The sequence below is a fragment of the Micromys minutus genome (assembly GCF_963924665.1).
Source record: "Micromys minutus genome assembly, chromosome: 1".
NCBI classification, from domain to species: domain Eukaryota; kingdom Metazoa; phylum Chordata; class Mammalia; order Rodentia; family Muridae; genus Micromys; species Micromys minutus.
In genome coordinates, this window is record NC_137969.1 from 61127671 (window position 1) to 61150468 (window position 22798).

Sequence of the window (22798 nt, forward strand, 5' to 3'; positions counted from 1 at the left end):
CCACAAGAGCATGGTGGTGGCTTCCTGCCATGACAGGTCCTCCTGTTTTATGGAAACCTGCTGTAGGGAAAGGACCTGTTGAGCCATTTCACCAGGGAACTCCCAGTGTGTCCAGCTTCCTCTCCACTGATGAGATGGAGTCAGGCCCTAATATCATTGTGAAGGTGTTGCTCTTGGTCAAACCTTATTCTGCCCTTCTCACGGGGAAGGGCTAGTCCCCAGTGTGATCTCTCTGTCACCCAAAAGCTACTGCCCTGACCTAGGATAGCCAACCTAGCAGATCCCAGCTAGCAGCCCTTAGACGTTCCTTTACTCACTTGTGACACTTCAGGTCTGCAGGTGGGACTCTTAGTAAGCTCGTTTAAGATTATAGGCACCCAAAGAAAGCTCTCCCAGGCTTAAGTATCCTTACCGAAGGACCCAGCTTATGTAAGGGACTGTGTGAAAGTAAGCTAGCTTTACCATCAGGTTCCGTATGGCTTGCTTCAGCCCAATGTGGGATGGAGTCAGGGGTTCATACAAGCAAGTATGGTAGTTTTCTCATGGCCAAGAATGTTTCAGATGGAACTTCAAAGTTGTCCTTTGAGACTAGGCATGCAGCTCAGTGGTAGGGTGTTTGCTTAAAAAAAGAGGTGGGGGAGAGGGAGGGAGGGAAGGCAAAGAAACAGGTGTCAAGGAACTGTCCAGCCAGACTCTAAGTAAGTCCTAAAGTCCTTGCTCTATTCCACAAGGGGAGCTGTTTGATAAAGACCCAAATCCAACAAAGTATCTCTGCCTTGGTTACTGTTGCCAAGGAGCTGTGTTATCACAGACATTTGGGCTGCAGAGACTCCCTCTGTCACAGCATGCTGGATGTAAACACTGCTGTTCCCTCTTGTAGAATGACATCTGCAATACTTCTGGTTCACCCTCCCCAGCCTTCTAGTAACCAAATATCTTTCTGGTTCCAGAGCTGTTGATGATGAAATTGAAGCCAACATTGAAGAGGTATTTCTTCTTTAACTCTCTAACTCTGCTCATTTGATGGACACACAGAATATGACAGAGCAAAATCACTGTGGGGGCTTGGACACCCCTTGGGCTGTGTAAAGACAGTGAGAGCCAGGCTACAGCTAGTCAGTCTCTTGCTCATTGAAGCCCACTTTATCTGTGTGTACAGGGGGGTCGGGGGGATTGGGGGTTAGAGAGTAAGACAGATCACTAATGCTGCACTAAACAGGCTGGGATCTGGTCACTCCCCTTGCTCAACCTCACTTTTATCATTTAGAAAATGGACTCAAAGGATGAGGAGATTCCTTAAGTTGCTGAGAGTTCTAAGAGTGGTTCAGTGGTAAATCCCAAAGGGCTTTAGGGATGTAATTCAGGAATTTCACCCAAGGCCCAGTCTTAGCAAAGCTTAGTAAAAGTACCACAGGCTAGAGAAATGAAGGGGTATTGCTCCTTCTCTCTGAGGCCCTGGGGTGACTCTTCCGTTGGATCATAGCTGCTGAAATCCTGTGCTTGTTATATGTACCCAGTGGGATGCCAAATGTGATTGACTAAACTGTTCCACAACACCCCACTGGGTTCCTTTTAGAGTGGACCATACAAGGTCATCTTGGTTAAATATTAAAGATACTTGGGATTACAAGAAGTTAAAGGGTAACCTCGCTGCCATTTGGTTCCACTCCCTCTCAAGGGCTTTAGTTAAAACAAAACAAAAACACATTACCCGGGCATGGTGGTGCACCCCTGTAATCTCAGCACAGAAGAGGTAGAGGTGGGGACATGAAAAGTTCAAAACATCTTTGGCTCTACGGTGAGTTCAAGGCTACCCTGGACTACTTGAGATCCTGTCTCGAAAAGGAAAAATAATCTTAAAAGACAGGCATAGTGACATATACCTGTAAAACCAGCACCTGGGAGATGAATTAGGAATTCAAGGTCATCCTCAACTACATAAAGAGTTTGGGTCCAGACTGTGTTATATGAGATCTTGTCTCAAAATACAAAATAATTAATTCTTCATACTGCCATTCATTGTTAAGTCCAGTATCCTTAGAATTCTGTCCTGAGGGACAGGAAGACTGGAAAGTGAGGGGTGGATACCATGGAATGGGGAGGGGACCTTGCTGTCGACTTTCCCTTTAACCCATTTCTATTTCTGTGTCTCACCTTCTAGATTGAAGCCAATGAGGAGGACATTGAGGATGGATTCAGAAGGCTGTTTGCTCAGCTGGCTGGGGAGGTAGGTGTCACCAAGGTCCTCCTGACGCAAAGGAAAAGTGACTTCCTGGAGGAGACTTCCATCTAAGGGGCAAGAAAGCAAACCAAGCAAAAGCTGAAGTGTCACCGGTCGCTCAGACTCTTAGCTCAGCATCCCTTGTTCACATCCTCTCAAGCTCTCTGCTGGCTCCTAGGGCATCCCTAGCTCTGCTCTTCTCTCTGGAGGATTCTTGGCTCACTTTGAGGTTGTTTGTATCCTCTCTGTTCCATGCCAACCAAGACAGGAAACTTGACTCCCAATCTTGACTTCCGTAAACTTACCTGAGATAGAAGAGTCCCATTCCTCCAGAATGAAAGCAGTTGACACTTGAAAGATTCCTAGCCCTATAGTCCTACCCCAGAGCCAGTCAGCCCTTTCTTCCCAGCAACTCCAGAAGCAAAGTGTAGCTCTGTGTAGCACTGTGTAGCTCTCTCCAGTGTAGCCATGAAGGAAACTCATCACAGTGCTAAGCCAGATGCTGTTCACACTGAGGCACCGCCAGTCTCTCTCCTCTCAGTTTCTTAAGGGAAGGGGCTTCAGAGAAACTTACTATCCCCACTGACTGAACCACACCCATACCCCCACACCTGCCTTATCCAGGTTAGATAAATTACACAAACACATCTAAGTGAACAGAGTTAGCTGGACCATGTCTGAGGAGCCCTGGCAAGTAACCCCAGAGAGGAGATGAGCCATCTTGGAAATGGCTGATCTCTATCTTCCTTCTGTCTTTCCTTCCTTCCTTCTTTCTTCTTTCCTTCCTTTCTTTTTCTTTCTTCCTTCCTTTCTTTTCATTAATTTATGTATGCACTTATCAGTCCCCCTCTCCCCCAGTGTTCCCTCTCACAGATCCTACCCCCATTCTCCCCTCCCCTTCTCCTCTGAATAGACCCCTCCCTTTGGACACCCACCCTCCACTGCTTCCCTACATATACAGTCACTGCAGGACTAGGTGCATCCTCTCCCACAGAGACCAGACAAGGTGGCCCAGGAAATGGCTGGTCTTAAACAGTTTAGGAAGCCCTAAGTCTGAGCTGTAGAGGGTAGAGAAAGCCTGCCAGGTAGGAGTTAAAGGGTGACTGAGTAGACCTAGTATGTGCCCTATAGTATGATAGTATGCTAAACACCAGCCAGGGCAGTGCTTAGTGTAGGCTGGGGACAGCAGCACCCACATCACTTAGGTTGTTGACAGTGCAGTCAAGATTGCATTGCTAAGATGTTCAAGGTGGTTCACCCAGCGCCTTCAGGGAGCCCATAATGATGTTCTGGTCATCTGTCCACAGGATGCTGAGATCTCTGCCTTTGAGCTGCAGACCATCTTGAGAAGAGTTCTAGCCAAGCGTAAGTGACCCCTTTACAAATTCCTCATCATACTCTTCCCAATTTGGACATGAGAGGGTATGGGACCCCCCCCCCCACCTTCAGGCACAAGTCAGCAGCTGTGGCTAAACCGGCCCTCTCTGCTCCTTCCCCAGTATGTCCTCTGCACTGCCCTCATGGGAAGAATAGGATGAAGTAGGCTCTGAGTGAGGTAACACTCTAGAGCAAAGGTTCCCGGGTTTAGAGGTCACAGATGAAATCCAAGTTCTTCTGTGTTTAAGCTCTGTGATCTAAATCAAGTTAGACTACCTGCCTGACTCTCCCCCACCCCATCTGCAAAACAGACATACTATGACTTCCTCTTCCCAGTGGTTGGATATTACTTCATGAGATAACATAGAAAATCTGCCTGCATGTTGTACATGGGAGCTCTTATAATGACTAGCTGGTAAGAAAAGGCTAAGTCAGCCCAGAGACCTCTCTGCCTACCTAGGGGAGAGGTCCCCTGTCACTGACTGACCAGAATGGCAGATAATATGCCATCTTACCCACAGACTAAGAGAGATAGGTTGCAAAGTCTCAACTCCCCACCTTGGATTAAATGAGCTTCAGTTCACTTGAGCCAATGGGACCAAGTAAATAGTGTCCAGATTCTGGAATACATGCTCAAGCTCAGGTCAGAGGCTTCCATAAAGCAAGGAACAAGACTAGACAGAGGCCGGAGAATGAGGCAGAGCCAAGATTATTGTCAGCTATTTTTTGTTTTACCTTATAACTATGACTTTTAACTTTTTTTGCTTTTAAAAATATAGGTATTAATTTTTACATGTATATATGTGTGCACATATGTGTGTGTGCACATGAATGCCACAGTGCACACATAGAGGACAATAGCAAGAGCTGTTCTTTTCTTCCACAATATGGGCTCTAGACATTGAACTTGGATCATCAGGCTTGCTGACAAGCATCTCACTTGCTGGTGGCCTTTTTGGCTTTGAGATAGGGTCTCATTCACCTAGAATGACCTCCTTGGACTCGATGTGTAGCCCAGGATAGTCTTGACCTCACAGCAATCTTTCTGCCTTAGGCTCATAAGTATGGAGATTATAGGTGTGATCAGCCATGCCAGCTTTTCTAGCTGTTTCCTTAAGAAGGAATTATCCAAAGACTAATGCTCACTTCCGCTGCTGTTGCTCATCCTTAGAGAGGAGGGGAAATATACTTCTCTCACCTCAAATCCTTACAAACCACGGAGGCTCCTGATATGATAGTGGGGTCGTTGGTGTGCAGTGACTGAAGTCATGCAGGTCAGAAACAGACACACACATTGTGACATCCTGAGCATCCACTCTGTCAGTCACTGTGGACGTTCCACAGACGCCAGACCAGACGGCCTCCCGCTTGACCCCTCGGGATAAAAGAAATCCTATTTTAAAGTCAAAGAATAGCCCAAATAGTCCTCCATACTTGGTGTGTGTCCCTCACAGACATGGGAGGCGATGGGTTGTAGCCTGTGGCTCCTGAACAAACAGCTATACGATAAGCATCTGTGTTGCACAGAACCCTCAGCAGTCAGAGTGAGGGTGGCTGGAGCCAGCATCCAGGCAGACCAATGCAGGACTTCCCCAGGGCTGGGCCCAGCTACATTCTCCCTCTTCCAACACAAGAGAATAGTGGCTGCCAGACCCAAGGATGATCAGAGGGCTCCTCAGATGTTGGCTGTAGTGCATGCAGAAGACAGAGTCTTTGTCTCTCTCAGCTGGGATGCAGGAAGAGCTATGCCATGCTTGGTCCAGCCTGCTCCTAGTTGAGGAAAAGTATGTGCTGCTGAGCTCAGCCCCCTCCCCTGCCTGCCCGGAGACTCTAGCCTTCTGCCTAAGTGTCCCCACACAGCCTCATGACCATACTGGACAATGAATGGGTTGCTGGCTAGTGAAACAAGTTTAATAAAGTGTAGGCTCAAATAGTCTACAAAGACATCACCAAAAGGATTATTTTTTGTGGCCTAGAGGGAATGTCTAAGAGGGTAAAGTGCTTGCCATGCTGATATGAGGACCTGAGTTCGAATCCCTGGAACCTGTATAAAGCCAGGCACAGTAGCATGCATGCAACCCAGTGTTCCTATGGTGAGGTGGGATATGGAGACAGGAAAAGGTACTTGTGGGTATTCCAATCTAGCATCTACAGGGGCTAACAACAAAGAGACCCTGTCAAACAAGGTGAAAGGTGAGGACGGACATCCAAGGCTGTCCTGACTTGTACCACGTGACATGGCACATACCCATCCATACTCACACACGTGCATACACATCCATCACACACACATTTCTTTCATCCTCATTACACACACACACACACACACACACACACACATACACACACAGTTGCTCCTCATGAAGTCCATAGGGAGTGTGACAAAAGTCTCATACCACATGCCACCACCAATAGCACAGAACTCACCTAGTAAAGTGCAGTAGGTTCTGAATCCTCAGATCTCTGTTTTTTTTTTTTTTTTAAGTTATTTGTTTTAGGTATATGAATGCACTATAGCTTTCTTCAGACACCAGAAGACGGCATCAGATCCTTTGCAGATGGTTGTGAGCCACCATGTGGTTGCTGGGAATTGAACTCAGGACCTCTGGAAGAGCAGTCAGTGTTCTTAACTTCTGAGCCATCTCTCCAGCCCCAGTGTCATCTCAAACAGAGACACAACTGCCTTCCTCTCTTTGCTCAGCGCCTACAATGGATACACATGCTCTCTGGCTGTGTGTGACCACAGGCAGTGTTCCACCCTGTCAGCATGTAAAGGCTCAGCCATAACCCAGAGTGGTAACACATGCCTGTAATCCCGGCACTTGGGAGGCAGAAGTGTTTACTTTGAAGCCTGCCAAGCCCAATCACAAAGCTCAAAAAGCCCAATCAATTTAATTGCTTATTTTAGTATTAAACCCTGTTTGTCCATGGCAGTTATATAAAGAAATCAAGCATATCTAAGACCCTCTGTGCCTCCCCAGTCTGACAGCCAATCACACATGGCGACTGTAGTGGCCAGCACAGAGGAAGGAAGGACATGGCTATCTTTGTAGAAAGTTCTGGGAGACAGTGCTGGTCTGGAAGGCTCTCCTCATATCTTTATTTTACCTTTTAGGCCAAGACATCAAGTCAGACGGCTTCAGCATCGAGACCTGTAAGATCATGGTGGACATGTTGGATGTATCCTTTCATGGGCTCCAGAGAATAGAGCCTGCTCCCTCAGATAAAGGAAAGGGGGTCCACTCCCCACCTGCCTTCAGAGGCTTCATTTGTGGATAGGCAGCCTGTCAGGTCTTGGGCCAGAAACCTGGACCATACACCTGCCATCCCTGCCCAGAGCAGCCTTGGTGGCTTCTTGGGTGACATCATTCTCCAACTTTTCCCAAGCAGAGATTCCCTAAACCACAGTGGGCCTGACAAACCATGTGAGGTGGTACACGTCTGTTAATTCCAGCACATAGTGGGGCCAAGGCAGGAGGATTTCCACTTTGAGGCCAGCCTGGGCTACATAGAAAAACTGTCTCAAACAAACAAACAAGTTTCTAGACCTAAAGATGAAGGTCTGCCTCTATTGTTATTCATTCTCTTTGGCCCAGCCCCTCTGCCATGCCCACCTGTCCCTGCAGCAGACTCACCATGTTCTCTTTCCATTTCTTATGCTCAGAGATGGAACAGTCCAAGCTTCTGTGACACTGTGTCCACTGGCCACGTGGCATGTACCTATGACGCTGCTCCCTTCACAAGATGCCCCTTCAAATCACTCGAATAATGTTCAAGGGCCCAGACCTACCTATCACCTTATAACAAAGTGTTATCAAGATCTGGGGCCCCCATAGCCCCTCAGTCAGCAGACAGCAGGGCTCTATCACACCCTTCCCGCTGTTCCCTTTTGAGGAGACTCAAGAGTGTGGAAAGCAAATGGCAGATCCTTCTGTGAAACCTCCCTGTGCTTGTGTTGGGAAGATCAGCAGACCCAGCCTGGAGGTCAACCAGATGGCATTGTACCCAGTGACTGCATACTTTCCTTAACCGAGGGCAGGAAGACGGGAGTGGCAAGCTGGGGCTGAAGGAGTTCTACATCCTCTGGACGAAGATTCAGAAATACCAAGTAGGGCCCTGGGTACCCTGGGGCGGATAGATCAGTGCTGGGGGACATTCTAGGCATGTACTGTAAGACGTAGTGGTTCCGGAGGGTAGGGATACATTTCCAAGGGAACTGAACTTTATCCATCACAGAACCCAGAAGAAGTGAAGTTTGCTTGTATGTCAATCAAAAAAGCAAGGACTTAACAAGTTCCTTTGCTTAGTTAGTGACCAGAAATGAGGTCACTGTCAAGAGTTTCCCTAGAAGCCTGCATGGAAGTCCTTCAAGCCCACTCAGCACACACCTAACAGGCATCTTGACACCCGTTTTGCTTTGGGTCATGGTTCTAATAAGAATTTTTCCTGTTCCAGAAAATTTACCGAGAAATCGACGTGGACAGGTCTGGAACCATGAATTCCTATGAGATGAGGAAGGCACTGGAAGAAGCAGGTAATGCTTTAGACCCACACCTCCTTGCCTGTTGAGCGCCTCTATACCATAGAACAAAATTTTGCTTCTGGGTCTGGAAATGTAGCTCTGAGGTAGAGTTCTTACCTACCATGCACAAGGTCCTGGGCTCTGGGAACAGCCTGGCAGAGGGTGAAGTCAGACAGCTTTTGAGTGTGTGTGTGTGTGTATGTATGTGTGTGTGTGTGTGTGTGTGTGTGTGTGTGTGTGTGTGTGTGTGTGTGCGTTTGCTGATTTGATAGAATCTGACTGTATCTGCTCAGCTTTTAAGAAAGCCCCGGCAGAACAGACATCAGTAATGAGGCTATGAACGTAGCAAAGACCAACACAGGAGACTTCTGTGCTTTGAGGACAAATCTGACTATAGGAGACTACAAACAACAGTGGTTTAAACAGGGTGCATCTTTCCCTCAAGCAGCCAAAACTGGGATGGGGCCTCCTACTGTTAGCACCCCAGGCTCCTCCTGTCTACTGCTTATGGGTCTGGGACAACAGGCCACCACCATCACATGCTAGCAGTTCATCCACACACAAAGGGCTCCCTGCTTTGGAAGGCACACCCATGACTTCCGCTCACACACACTATTGGCCAGAACTTGCTCACAGGGTCTCACAGCAAGGAAAGCTGGGAAATGCAGTCAACACGCCTAGCTAGCCATGAGCCTGTTGAAGTTCCTTTTTAGATCACAAGGAAGATTTTAAATTAGTTTGCCACAATCAGTCCTCTGTGAGAGCTAAATCTTCCTAAAATTAATCCAAGCTGATTTAGAATTAACTTAGAAAAAAATGAATGGGATCACTGTAATCAATACAGAGTAGCAAGACCATTGCAGAAAGCTTTACTTGTTAGAGAGAAAATAGGCCAGGGTGATGGAATAGCTTAGAAACTAAAGAAACATCAGAAGGGGCCACATTGCAAATTCAACCAGCCACCACCCATACACAAAAGCAATTACAGGTGTAATTTCAAGTGTCACATGGCGCAGGGAGCTGGAGTGTTTTGGAGTATTGACTGCTCTTACAGAGGTCTGACTGGTTACACACACTCACACTGGGCAGTCAGCACAAATCCAGCTCTCGGGGATCCAATGCCCTCTTCTGGCTTCTGCAGGCACTGCATACAGATGGTGCACATAGAGAAAAGCAGGTACACACATACAAATGTTAAAAATATAAAAATAAAGTAATGGGGGGGTCTGTGTGTGTGTGTGTGTGTGTGTGTGTGTGAGAGAGAGAGAGAGAGAGAGAGAGAGAGAGAGAGAGAGAGAGAGAGACATTGGTTCCATGGCATGCGAGAAGAGCTAGATGGTAGGTCTGACACTGACAGAGCCAGGCAGTGGGCCTGACACTCACACATGGTCCCTTGTACACTCCCCTCCAGGTTTCAAGTTGCCCTGTCAACTCCACCAAGTCATCGTTGCCCGGTTTGCAGATGACGAACTCATCATTGATTTTGACAATTTTGTTCGGTGTCTGGTTCGGCTGGAAACACTATTCAGTAAGTGGCTCTTTACATTCACGTGGAATTAAGGCCTCTCTTGGTGGTTCTCAACCTATGGGTCCCAACTTCTTTGGAATTTAATGGCCCTTCCTTCCACAAGTCTCGCCTAAGACCATAGGAAAGCAGATTTTTACACTACAATTCATAACAGTAGCAAACTTCCGGTTGTGAAGTAACAACAAAAACGATTTTATGGCCAGGGTCACCACACCACGAGGAACTGTACTAAAGGGTGGCAGAGTTAGGATGCTTGAGAGCCACTGGCCTATCTTGTCCTTCACCAGGGGTGCAGTCCCTGGATGTGTCTGTGAATGGAGAACACATTTCCCTTTTGTTAAACTGGGGAAGCAGGAAAGAGTAGTGGCTTGCGGCGTCCAGCAAAAATCAGCTGCCCCACTGGACACGGCTGCAGTCTGCAGCTCTGCTCCCTCATTCCTCACACCCTGCCCTCCCTCCACAGAGATATTCAAGCAGCTGGACCCTGAGAACACTGGAACGATACAGCTTAACCTTGTCTCGGTAAGTCAACAGCTCACACCAACCCCGACTCCTGGGAAGGATGCTGCAAGATGGGTCAGAACAGGCTATTTGGGGGTGGGGGGTCTATCTGAGCAAGCTGTTCCTGGGGTAACTGACCTGAACAGATCGTTCTTATAGTGACCTAAATAGGCTGCTCCTAGGGTGACTTGAGCAGGCTGCTACTAGGATGACATTCTTTTGAAATTTTGCTACTGGAACTTTTTTTTTTTCTGGTCTATTGAGAATAGGCCTGTAAATCATGGTTGGGAAATCCCATGATGCACTTCGAGTTGCTATTTTTGAACTACTTGCCAATTCTCCAACCTAGGAAAACACACCTGGCTCTCTCGTCCCGTGAGCTTTGACTGGCGCATAAGCACTGGGTTAAAACTAAGGCACTGGGCCTACCAGATAGCTGAGGGAAGAACTGGTCAGCCTTTGACAAAGTGTGCTTGTAGCATGAAACCCTTAGAATAGAATCCAGGCTGACTTCTGGGAAGGCCTGCCATTCATACTTCTCTCTACTCTCTCTCCTTTTTAAATGGAAACTAACAACAATACACATATTTGTCGTATGCCTTGATAGGCTTATGGGTTTGGAATGCAACAACACACCTCTGAGATCAATCTAAGTCGATAGGGTAGGCAACTTCACCAGAAACAAAGCACAGGACATCCCCCTGTACTGCTGCTAACAGAAGGCTCACACTCACAGAAGCAGCTGGGTAGCAGAGAGCCTGCTGAGCACTTATAAGGCCCCAGGTTCAAGTCCTAGCACAGCAGAAAAAAATTAAAATCAGCAGAGAATCCAAGACCACATGACTCCAGTTGGTCCCAGAGCCTAGTGGGGCACAGTCCACAGAAGGATGCAGTACTGGGTGGGAACAGTACTTATGCTCGATACTTCTCCATGTCACCCAAGAGAGCAGAAAGGTAAGAAGATTGAATTAACCATTTTTTGTTTTTTGTTTATTCCCTTGAATTTTAAACTCTGACACTCAGACAGCTGCTCACTGCTCTACTGTGTGTTGTAGAATACACATATCTAAGTGGAAACCTTTTAACTACTTACGAATGACCAGTTGCTTAAAGCTATGTATGTTTTATCAACTGGAAAGCATCCTTAGCCTGAGCCTACAACTTAAGGTTGGATGCCATGCTAGGTTCCCGAAACGAGTCGATTTCTCATTTTTGCTGGACAGCCAACTCTGGCTCCTCTGTGCTTCTCTCCCTGCTCACACACACTGGCCTGTCTATGCCGAACAGCTCCTTCCCAGCTCCTAAGGAACACGTACCCTCCTTTTCACTTCCCTTCCACAGGTTTCTAAAACTCCCTTAGGGGAGGTTGACAAGGAGCCATGTCTAGGAAGTCACCCCTTAACTATGCAGTGACTTTCATGATTGCAACCTCAGTTGTGGGTTACATTGCCCTGGAGGTCTTTTCCAAAGTCCAGATGACTTGCACGTCAATTTAGAGTCTGATAGGAGTTCCTGTCATTCTAATATAGAACCAAGGATAATTTTTTTTTTTTTTTTTGAGACAGGTTCTCACTATGTACCCCCGGCTGTCCCGAAATTCCCTATGTAAACCAGGGTAGCTTCAAATTCATGGCAATCTGCCTGCCTCTGCCTCTCTATAACTCAAGGTATGCACCACCACACCAGACCCCAAACAAACCTCTGATGTGGTGTGTTGAGGCAGAGGTATGAAAAGCTGCTTCATATGTCATTTGAATGTCACCCTTCCTGTATTCAATACTGCAACAACCACCAGTTCAAACCACCCAAATCATCAAACTTCTAAACCTAGACTTCAGAACGTAGACAGAATAAACCACTAGGATACTGCTGTCTTGGTCCTTGGTAAGCTTTCGGGTCTAACAATCTTCCAGAATAACTCAAAGCCACCTATAAGGTCTTTAATTTGAACAACCCTCCCTGAATGGCTGCTTGTTTGTTTTTTCTTCACACAGTGGCTGAGCTTTTCAGTACTCTGAAGTTATATGCCTGAAAACTTCTAGTGGAAGAAAACAGCCAATGCCTAAACGTAAACACTTTGTATCTGGATCTTGAACTTACGGGAACATTTACTTCGTCAGATGATTATAACTGAAGAATATAACCGTCTGAGATAGATGAACTTTCACATAAACACAGTAACAGATTTGCATACCATTAAACCAAACGCAAATGAATTGCATAACCCTTGGTAAGGTCAAAGAAAGCTTTACGCCTGTAAATAGTATAACCTTTTTACTTCTACACATTGTCCTGTTCATAGCAATATTAAATCAGGAAGGAATGCAGAGAGGTTTAAATACCTGGGCAAACAGTAAATCAATCTCAGAGGCCATAAGGCCTTGATGGGGATATTTAAAGAAAATTCAAAATGCAGTAGTGGCATCTGCCACAGCAGGCCAGAGGCTGCTGCTTGCCCTGAGCAAACTGGGAAATACAATGATGAAGTAGTCTGATGAAGGCATCCAAAGAATCCAGTCTGATGGAGGCATCTAAAGAATCCAGGAGCCAGGAGTGTCTGACACACTGCCAACCTGGGCTGCCTAGCAAGACTCAATCTCAAAAAATATATAAATGTCAATTTAAGAAAAGGCTTCCATCATTTTGTTGTAACAAAAGATGGTTTTAATACCTTTTATGAACAGCAAATCATTCTTAAACTCAAGTCCTTGACCATATTTGGCCTTAGACATTTAAGTCTTACAAATAGTAAGTAGTGAGATCATTCTACTGACCAACTGAGCCGGGTCTGCTGTCTGCAAGAAGGTCATCATAAACCCCAGGGATTGTGCCTCCAGCTGGGGAGGACAGGGCTCAGAAGATCTTCTTAAAACAACCAAGCTGGCTTCTTGATCCTGGGGAAATGCTAGCAACAATACAGACATACTGCCTTATCTACTTCCAGACGTACTGTAATAAAGAGTTGCAATGCAGTCATACCATGCCTTGTTTTTCTTTGTAGAGCGTGGCTCCCATGGGAGGGTTTATGAGTGCACAGAAAAGAGCTGGCTTCTACTCAAATGAGGTCTGCTGCTCCGATTCTTACACTGAGAAAGCATCGTGCATATGATTAAACTGCGGAATTGTACAATGTTTTAAAACTCTAGTTTAGAATTTCTGGTCATTCTACAAGAAAGGACAACCCAAATTTCATCTGTATGGTCTGGTTTAAGAAGGCTTTTGGGAAGTCATGGCTGGCTCCACTTAGGCCAACTCCGGTGGGGATGGGAGCTGAGAAACCTACATATTAAATCACTCGTCTAGGGCTAGACCTGTTGCTGGTGATCCTTGAAGAATTATAAAATGGGAAGGAAAGAGAGGAGACTTGATGGGAAAACGCTGCCCACTATTTTACGGACAGTTTAGTGGGCAGATTACCGCCCCCTAGGGGCAGGGGATATATAGCAGAACTTCATATAGTCCAGACAGATCTGGACCTAATGTTGGCCTTGAACTCCTGATCGGGTCACTGGCATGAGCTTCCTCTATTCAACCCCGAGGGGTTTCAGAACAGGGAGGAATGGATTGTCTCCAGACTATGGGTAACAAGGACAGTGTTGGTGAAGGACTGAAGAAGGGCTTGAACAAAGGAAGGCGATAGAATGTTTGAAATCTGAGGTTAGGAGACACAGCTGGAGAGTATGGTCACTCAGTCAGGGCAGGAGTTCTAGACCTGGGTGGGAGGGGTGCCCTAAGAAGCTGAGAGGAGGAGGGTGGGGTAGGTGTAAAAAGAGGCAGAGAGAGCTGGCCTCTCCCAATGGCAGGGGCCATGTTAGACACCACTAGTGGGCAGAATGCAGCTAGCCGATCCACCGTTCTCCCCAATGCCAACTTTGCTCTTTGTTTCAATGAGGACAGGGTTCAGTTCCCAACAGCCCAACGGCAGCTCACAACCTGCTGTAACTCCAGTTCCAGTGGGTCTGATGCCTCTTCTGACCTCCACAGGTGTTGCATGCACGTAGGGTCCAAGCATATAAGCAGGCAAGACAATACATACAAAATAAAAATAAGCCTAAAACAAAAGCCTGGTTAAAGCCAATTTTACAGGGAGAAAACAGGACTTCCAAACTTTTTGACCCCATAGATACTGACCTGGCCTACATCTTACCACCACTCCTGTAAACCTCTGTCCTAGATCGCAAGCCCACACCCCTCTCGGCCCTTCTGTGGACTGGGTACTCTCATCTCTTCAGTTTTTCTTCTCACAGCTCCCCCTCGACAGCATCCCCATCACACTCCCACCCTAACCTATCCTTCCCCAGGACTAGGGATTCTAAACTGTCCTCTCAGATTCATTTCTTTGTTCCCCAAATCACTTTCCCATCTTGTACCACCTAGTTGAATTGACAACCTCTCAGTCTTCTTACACGGCTAACATTCAGGTACCTATGGGTACTCTTAGGAACACCTCCAGCACCCAGCCCTAACCCCACCAGGCTCTGCTGCCTTTAATTCCACTAATTCCTCTGACCTGAGTCCACATTCCCCTAGTTTTCTTCTGTCCCTTGCTTTTGTCAACTGTGACTCCAGTCACATAATGGCACCTACAGCCAAGGTTTCACTGCCTTTTAAATCTGAGCAAAGTTTACACTCTCCTCAGCATGGCCCACTGCACAGGGCTTCCTCCCCCCCTCTTGCAAAACCTATCAATCCTGCTGTTAGAATGACTCCAACGGCAATACACAAAACTGAAAAAACAGCTAAGTCATTTGATAAATTATGACTTTGATATAGACATTGCCTAACACATAATGGCAAGCAAAAGAATACAGAATTGTGTCCAGCAGGCTCTCAATGATGCAATAAAAATCTAGAAAACAGGACTACAAAATATACCCAACAGTGTCTCCAATGTCCATTGCCTAACTCCTCACAGGAATTCCTGCTTTGTATATGAAATTTGTAGTGGAAATTACAAATGAAATAAATTATATGTATTTAAGTAATATTAAAAGGAGAGAAAGTGGTAGACTAAGTTCTGTTGTAACAACCACTTGTGGCTTATTTTTATCATCATTTGAAGACAGATTGACAACCCACAATTCTGAAGCCTTAGAAACCCCTGAAAAACAGACTGTGTTGAGCCAATTGCATGTAAAATCTGGCCAGAATCAATGCCTTGTCTGATTCGTGTCCAAGACAATGGGCAATGTTTAAGGTGGGTTGCATATATGAGGTATTTGTGATAAGGTCTTCATGTAGCATCTGAACATCTGTGAATCCCAAATACATCTCTAGTTTGGGTGGGCACAGAGTTATAGAACTGGGACTAGTTTTGTAGATGATTAATGTTGCTGTACAAAATTTTGGGAGTGAGTAAAAAACTGTTACTTTGGAACCTTAAGAAAAAAAGAAGTCCTAGACAGAAGCTTCATCTGAGGCTGGTTAGAACTGTAGTGGTGTGGAGGGTTAGAATACTATTTAATCACTGAATCTTGGGCTAGTTTTATCCCCCAACCCCCGCCCCCAAACAGCCACCTCTATGTCAGAATAAAATCCAGCAATAGATAAAAACTGTTTAGAGTCTATTACCCTACAGTCTAAGAATGTCATCACATAGCATCTGGGACCTATAGGAGATCCCCCATCTTGCTGTAAGTGCCTCTCTGGTGTACCCACCAATTTCTTAAGTTGCCTTGATTTATGACTTCCTTTGTTCTACTACTATATCTCTTCGTGCAACTGCTCCCTTGTGGAAACATAGGGACCTGGAGTAACATGGCTCCATGTTTCCTGGGCCTTGGTCATCCAAATTGACTGCATGATAAACTGTCTGTTATTCCCTTGAAAGTTGTGTTATTTTTAGTCAATAACCTTTTTCTACACTTTCTAGGATTGCTCCCAAGAAGCTGTGATACTTTAATAATGAAACAGGTTTAAAAAAAAAAGCCTACAAAAAGAATAAGAAAGAATGGTAAGGGTAAGAAATTTGGAACCAACTGTCTTGGTTTCTTTTCCTACTCCTCACATCTGCTTTTGTAAAGTTCTTCCTCAGGTTTCACTGCAGGTGTTAAGAGAACAAGTCTCCCAGAGATAACTGTCTTGGCAGGGTCATACAAGTAATGAGTGTCACAGCCTGGCTCTAAAGCCCATGTCTATTTGTCTCCTACTGCAACATCTCATACAAACCCACTGGCTTAAAACGTATCCATTATCTCACACGTATACAGACTGGGGTCTGATACAACTTTCATTAGTGCACCCCCCACACAGGGGGAGTCATCTCCAGACAGATCAGCTGGCCTGGGTACACTCAGGTCCACATGGCTACAAGCCTGACGTCTTGTCTCCTTACAGTCCAGTTTTTCTTTGTTTTCATATTTTTTGGTGCATAACCCCTTTCACCTTCAAAAATACCCCACATCTGTCTGACCAACAGTTCAGGCTCAGGCTTTTCCAAGGGCTCATGAGATTACACTGGGCCCACCTGCATAATCCAAGATCATCTCCCTATTGTGCTAGCTGACTAGGAAACTTAGTTTGAAAAGTCATTAGATCTGTGCTAGACTCACTCACTGGGGAAGGGACCTGGGTTAAGAAACCTTCCTGCTGTGCAGTCTCCATATTTAATTCATGCTGTCATTCTTTCTCCATGATCTGAAGGGTTATGTTCTGCTGTTCATCTATTTTCCTCATTAGAATTCAGCTACTCTTAAAACCATCTGAAAAAAGTAACCACTGTTTTTGCATCTGTATCTTCTATTATAGTTCCACTAAGCCAACTGGGTTCTAAAACAACTCATTACTTGACTGGTAGTAAAAATAAATAAGTAAACAAATAAATGTATACAACTTTATAAAGAATGTGGGGTGGGGGGAGGATATTAAAATGGCCCAGCAGAAATTACAGGTCCATGTAAGCTTTCTTTTAAAAAAATTACAACGTTAGGGGCTGGAGAGATGGTTCAGTGGTTAAGAGCACCAACTGCTCTATCAGAAGACCAGAGTTCAGATCTCTTCACAGATATCATATAGTTCACAAACCATTTTAACTCCAGCTCCAAGGGATCTGACACCCACTTCCAGCCTCCATGAGACCGGTACTTATGTGCACACCCTCACCCCCATCTCTTAAAAGTATAGTACTCTAGCCTTTCAGACTTGTAAACTGCAAAGATGAATATTTGTAATTAAGAACGGCTTCTCAATCACATGAGTGTAAGGAAATTTTACCAGTTCACGCCTGTTGGACCAAGCAGTGCATTATTTCTCAGCTTTGCAGCAGAGAGCCCGATGGCTTATGCCCTATAACCAAAGATGTTTATAGCGTTAGAAGGAAAACCAGTAAATGGCTTGGAGTCAGAAAGTTTAATTTTATTACAATCATTTTTAAAATCAGCTATGATCTTGACAAATACGAGTAAATCTATAACAAATCCCTAATTTCCAAGATACAAAAAGACAATAAATATAGATTCAAATTCAGCCTAAAACAAGATTCTAAATCTAATTTTGCTTAGGTAGTGAGTTTAGTTTGAGTATTTCAAATAGATGCATAATTCTTAAATGCTACAAGAGTTCATATACTAGTTATTGCTCACTGACAAGCATCTAACAGTTTCTTACTGATAATACACAGTGTACAGCACCCGCTGGGCATCCCCGAAGCCTGCCGGTGCTAGGGGCCGTTGGAGATGGTGCCACATGGCACTGGTCCTTTCTGGCAGGTCAGCAGAATGGAAACAGTGCCAAAAACACCCTAAGCAGGACAAGAAGCTGATTTTTTCACAGCTCAACAAATGGTCCCATTACTTGACAAACCAGATGGCTGCCTTCTATCTGTGTGCCGCAGTGAGTGCTCTGCCCAGCACAGGGTGTGAAGACTCATGGCTCAGCTCCGCTGCCCATGCTGACTCCTTCAATCCTTCATTTCTCCCAGGGCACATTCTTCATTGCTTTCAAGCTACACTGTCATTAAAATAAGTCTTCTGAATTTTCTTTTCCAGGATAATCATAGTATTTCTTCTAGTTCATTAATTCTTCATTAACTGAGTTTCAGGCCAAGCTCCTTTGTCTTGGTTTAATTCTTGGGTACAGCTGCAAGAGAATTTTAGAAAATATTTACACACAGTGTCTGTATGGAAGTTCTACAGTATTTCAATAAATACAGGAGGGGGAGTAAGGACACAGGAAACCAGCTCGAAGTACTGAGCTGTGGAAGCAGGCTGGCCACTGAGTACATGGCCCATAGACTCACTGGTCACTCTCTAGAGACCACTGAAGGTCACAAGGCCCAGCAGCTGGAGCAGTACGACAGAGCTGCAACACAGAGACTCCAGGCATGAACTCAACTTGCAGTTTGCTCAAGCACACTGCAGCCAATGCAAGCCAGACACTGAAGACATCTTGTAAACTATATGCTCCAAGACTTGGAAGCCCACTGTGGTGGGGCAAAAGTTTTTGTTTTTAGAGGCAGGGTCTTTAAAGGTAGCCCAGGTTAGCTTTCAATCCTCTTGCCTCATACTCCCAAGTACTGAAACCACACACAGAAACCACAATTTCCAACCTTATTTACAGGTCATGACACTGGGTGGGATGTGAGCCTGTGAGGGAAGACAGGTGAATGCTTAGGAATTCTGCCACACTGTACTTTCCATAACAAGAGTGAGGAGAGGCCACAGAAGGGCTACAGAGCTGGGTCTGGGAGCTCAGAGCAAGTCAAACTAGAATTTCACCATCAAGCTAAACAAACTCTCCCCTCCTGTTTCCTAGGGACAAGAAAACAAAAGAGGAGGTGTGTTTATTCAAGAGTCAGTTTGAGCTGAGAAAAGACATTCGCCAATGCACTTCCCAGATTCAAGGCTGTGCCTGTCTAAATATTCCGCATTGTGAAATTTTCTTTGTTTTTTTAACACTCAAAAGATACTAAAACATGACATGCACAGCACACTGTTTTGGAAGAAGCTGCCAGGAACTAAGAGTTCTAAGTTTAGGACTAAAATGACAACCTTTATTCTGTTCATTTCAAAACCTCTGAGAGCTCCAACGAGTCTCTGACTAACTGCTTCCCCGCCTCAGTATAATCCTCCCATCTCAGTAACCATTCTTTATAGAAAATTTAACTTAATCAGAATTCTGCTGTACAACATAGAGGTTTATAGTTAAAAAGCCATGCATACTAATTGAAAACTAACAGATTTTATTTTCAGTACAAAATTAAAAGTTAGCTATATCAGGTTATGCATGTTAATTAGCTTGACTGACTAAGCCATTTTATAAATCAACCATTATTTTAAAGTTGGTTAGGGGCTGGAAAGATAGGAGAGCAGGTGGGATGGTTCAGCAGGTAATAAATACTGGCTGCCAAGCTTCTTCAGCAGACTTCAATTTCTAAACTCCCAAAAATGTTTTCTGACCTCACCCAATTACTGTGCTCACTCAATTACTGTGGCACATGCAGGAACATCCTCTCTCTCTCTCTCTCTCTCTCTCTCTCTCTCTCTCTCTCTCTCTCTCTCTCTCTCTCTCAAAATAATCAAAAAGTCATACTTCATGCCACAAATATATGGGTTGCTGTTAAGGTGATACATGATTGGACAGTGGAGAGTTAGGTAGGGAAAGGCTAGGAAAATGGAAGGAGAGGAGAGGGAGTTGCAGGAGGAACGGAGATGGAGGCAGATGTGTATGTTTCTCTCAGCACGTCTCTAGCTTGATGAGGTTGTTATTATTATTTCTAGGGTTTCTATGGGTCTTTTTATCTCATATAGAAAGGCGGTTTGTATCTTTGTCCATCGGTTGTAAGCTTATTGTATAGAGGGTTTGTGGATTGAGAATCTAATATATAAGCCTGCTTGATAAGTTACCAGGCTTTGGAGTCATGTTTGTGTCTGGCGGTGGAGGAAAGGAACACACCGGGTCAGTCATATCCACCCGAGACAGAAGCAGCAAGGGTGGTAGGGTGAACTGTGCCAGAGTTCGTAGAGGCAGTGTAAGGTCACCAAGTTAGAGATCCCCAGGACAGATCGCCACTTGGGAACTGGTAGCCAGAGTTCCAGACTTTATAAAATAGAGATAGCTGAGAGAGGGTGGTGCGGGGACCGAAAGTGTGTGCTTGGCTCTGCATGACAGTGGCGTCCTTGGAGTGAGACCTCGGAGGCCAAGAAAAGGTTAAGCCATCTTTTTAATATTTACCACAACAATTAGTTAATAATTCCCAACAAATGAGGAAGGTCAGTGAGACATACCTGTAAACCTAGCACTTGGAAGGTAGGAGGAGTCAGTGTGAGGCCAGTCTCAGGTATATAGAAACAGGGATAGGGGGAAGGAAGGGAGCTCATCCGAGCTGCTCCCCAGAGATTAGAGCATGATGAAGCTGGAGAGATGGCTCAGCAGTTACTTCACAATAAATGCTGCTCTCGGAAAGCAGCAGTTAAAGTAGCAATGACTTAAATTGGACATGTGACAGACAACCATAGAAAGAGGGTCACTGTCACAATCTAGAATGCCAAGTCCCAAAGGCCAAGGTTACTGGAAACACTCAAGAAGAAGAACCTTAGCAGACAAAACCCTGCCCCTGGTTTGATTCTGGAGAAGCCTCCCACAGGCTTCTTTCTACCAAAGGCTTTAGGACAAACCTTGTCTATCTGATGCTTGATAAAAACCTACCAGTGTCTTCCATGGACTTTCTGTACTAGCTACACACCAAGCTCAGGAGGTGGGCTTCTTCAGTCTCCCACACCATCTGCTTAATCCAGAAGAGAAATGTTCTGAATAAATCACTGGAGACGTGGAATCCAGTGCCTGTGACCTACATGACACATGCCCATTACCCCATCCTTCCTGCCCTTAAGCTTGTTTCCTACTCCTCACCAACAACAGACCTACAAGCACTTTTACCTCCAAACCTTATCTCAATCCACCTACACTATTTCTCCCCTTCTTTCACACACCCAAGAGTCTTTGTTGCGCATAGGCGGCACACAAAAAAATCCAAGCCCTCAAGGAGCTTGTTTTATCTTCTTACTTCCATCTCCCAAGTGCTGGGAACATGGGCATGACCTATATGGCACTTGGGTTAAACCTACAAAAGAGCCTAAGGCACAAATTTAGAACACATTTCCCTGAGTTTAAATGTATCAACACATTCCAAAGTATAATCAAGTGCAATGTAGAGATGGCTGTGAGTCTAATGTGAGTCTAAATTAAGGGCATCATAATCTAAGCCTCATGTTTTTAAAAAATTTTATGTGTATGAGTGCTTTGCCAGCATGTATGTATGTGTACCATGTGTGTGCAGGGAGCAGACTTTGGTCCCCTAGAATTGGAGTTTATAGACAATTAAGAGTGGCCATGGAGATGCTGGAACTGAACTTGAGTCTCCTGCAAGAGCAGCAAGTGCTCTTAACTGCTGAGCCATCTCTCAAGCCCCACATGCCTTATTAACAGAGGGTAGTAAATCACAGGTACTCAGTTTATACCGAGCTCTGCTTCATCACCCATAAAACACAGGTGGCATTGGGGCAACTTACTCCTAGCAAGTTTCGTGGAACATATCCTTCCTTATCATTAAGGCGTGCCCACCACCACTCGATTTCATCTTCATCTTCCCTGCGGACGACGGTCATGCAATCTCCTTCTTTCATGAGCAGCTCATCATCATGCTGGGGCTCGTAATCCCACAGTGCGTAAATGACGCCTTTGTTCATTATGCCCATTTTCTCCTGAACGCCTACAAAAGACAGAAGAAAGACAGCATGGGACTCACTACTCAGATTACACCGCTCACAAGAACTTTAAACTATGTGAAACAAACAGGGATAGGACACTCACTAGAATGTCAGAACTACAATAGTAAGCATTCAAGAAATAAATGTTCCAGCATGGGAGGGAAGCTGAAGACCAGCAGTATTTACAGACCATAAATGATGCCATAACTAGGAGGCCAACAACAAACACCCCCACGGCATCTCATGAAGCTTACCCTCCCCAGAGAGAAAGCCTTCTGTTAGCCCAGAAGCTAAAAGAAAAACCGTTTGATTCTAAGACATTAAAAAAAGAAGACACTTGTCAACTTCTGGCCTGCTTCTACACATAATGGCCAAAAGGCTCTGCAAGTTTAGATCTCACCGGGCACACAGAGCAAACAGACAAACTTTGAGAAGTGTGTTAGCTAATAAAGTGCCTACACTAATTCCTAGTTATTAGAAGTTAAAGTACATATAGTCTGTTAGAATGCAGAATATGGTAGTTTAGGTAAGATAGAAAAGTCTATATATGGTCACTCTAACAGAATTCTAGAGGTTATGTCCACAAACAGGGCAGGAGAAAGCCCTCAGAAGGCCATTCCCAGCAGTTCCATGCTGACTGTGAGTTAGGCTCAACACCCTCCTCTGTACCTGAAAGTGAAGGATGGCACAAACCTAGAGAAACAAACACCTGGTCCCACAGAAGAAAGCAGAGGAAAGCAGATATGGCCCCAATAAAGTTTACAGGAAGATCAATTTTCATTTACCTATATGTCTTAAAAATATAGGAAAATATCTGCTTGTCTTTCAAACATGTTTTTCAACTCTGAGCATCCAACAATTAGTTATTAGTTTACAACAATTAATGTGTTAATTAATAACCAGCATGTGCTGTACTTGCTCTGGACAAAAAAAAAAAAAAAAAA

At 45.1% G+C, this 22798-nt stretch overlaps 2 protein-coding genes across 3 annotated transcripts in view; one reads left to right on the forward strand and one right to left on the reverse strand.

Annotated features, from left to right (window-relative positions):
• Positions 1 to 13105, forward strand: part of CAPN2 (calpain 2) — a 49030-nt gene extending 35925 nt beyond the window's left edge. The window contains exons 13-21 of the mRNA XM_080924353.1: positions 951 to 987; positions 2162 to 2227; positions 3529 to 3586; positions 6714 to 6778; positions 7638 to 7706; positions 8054 to 8132; positions 9532 to 9648; positions 10112 to 10170; positions 12144 to 13105. Coding sequence (XP_080780479.1) covers positions 951 to 987; positions 2162 to 2227; positions 3529 to 3586; positions 6714 to 6778; positions 7638 to 7706; positions 8054 to 8132; positions 9532 to 9648; positions 10112 to 10170; positions 12144 to 12167 — 574 coding nt within the window. The 3' untranslated portion in view covers positions 12168 to 13105. The remainder of the gene's footprint in view (positions 1 to 950; positions 988 to 2161; positions 2228 to 3528; positions 3587 to 6713; positions 6779 to 7637; positions 7707 to 8053; positions 8133 to 9531; positions 9649 to 10111; positions 10171 to 12143) is intronic.
• A 4440-nt stretch (positions 13106 to 17545) lies between these two features.
• The window catches only part of TP53BP2 (tumor protein p53 binding protein 2), a 49846-nt gene continuing 44593 nt past the window's right edge, over positions 17546 to 22798 (reverse strand). For both annotated transcript variants that reach the window (XM_080938557.1, XM_080938556.1), the window contains exons 17-18: positions 21657 to 21856; positions 17546 to 18225 (exon numbers count right to left, since the gene is read on the reverse strand). In XM_080938557.1, the coding sequence (XP_080794683.1) occupies positions 18184 to 18225; positions 21657 to 21856 (242 nt within the window). In that variant the 3' untranslated portion in view covers positions 17546 to 18183. The remainder of the gene's footprint in view (positions 18226 to 21656; positions 21857 to 22798) is intronic.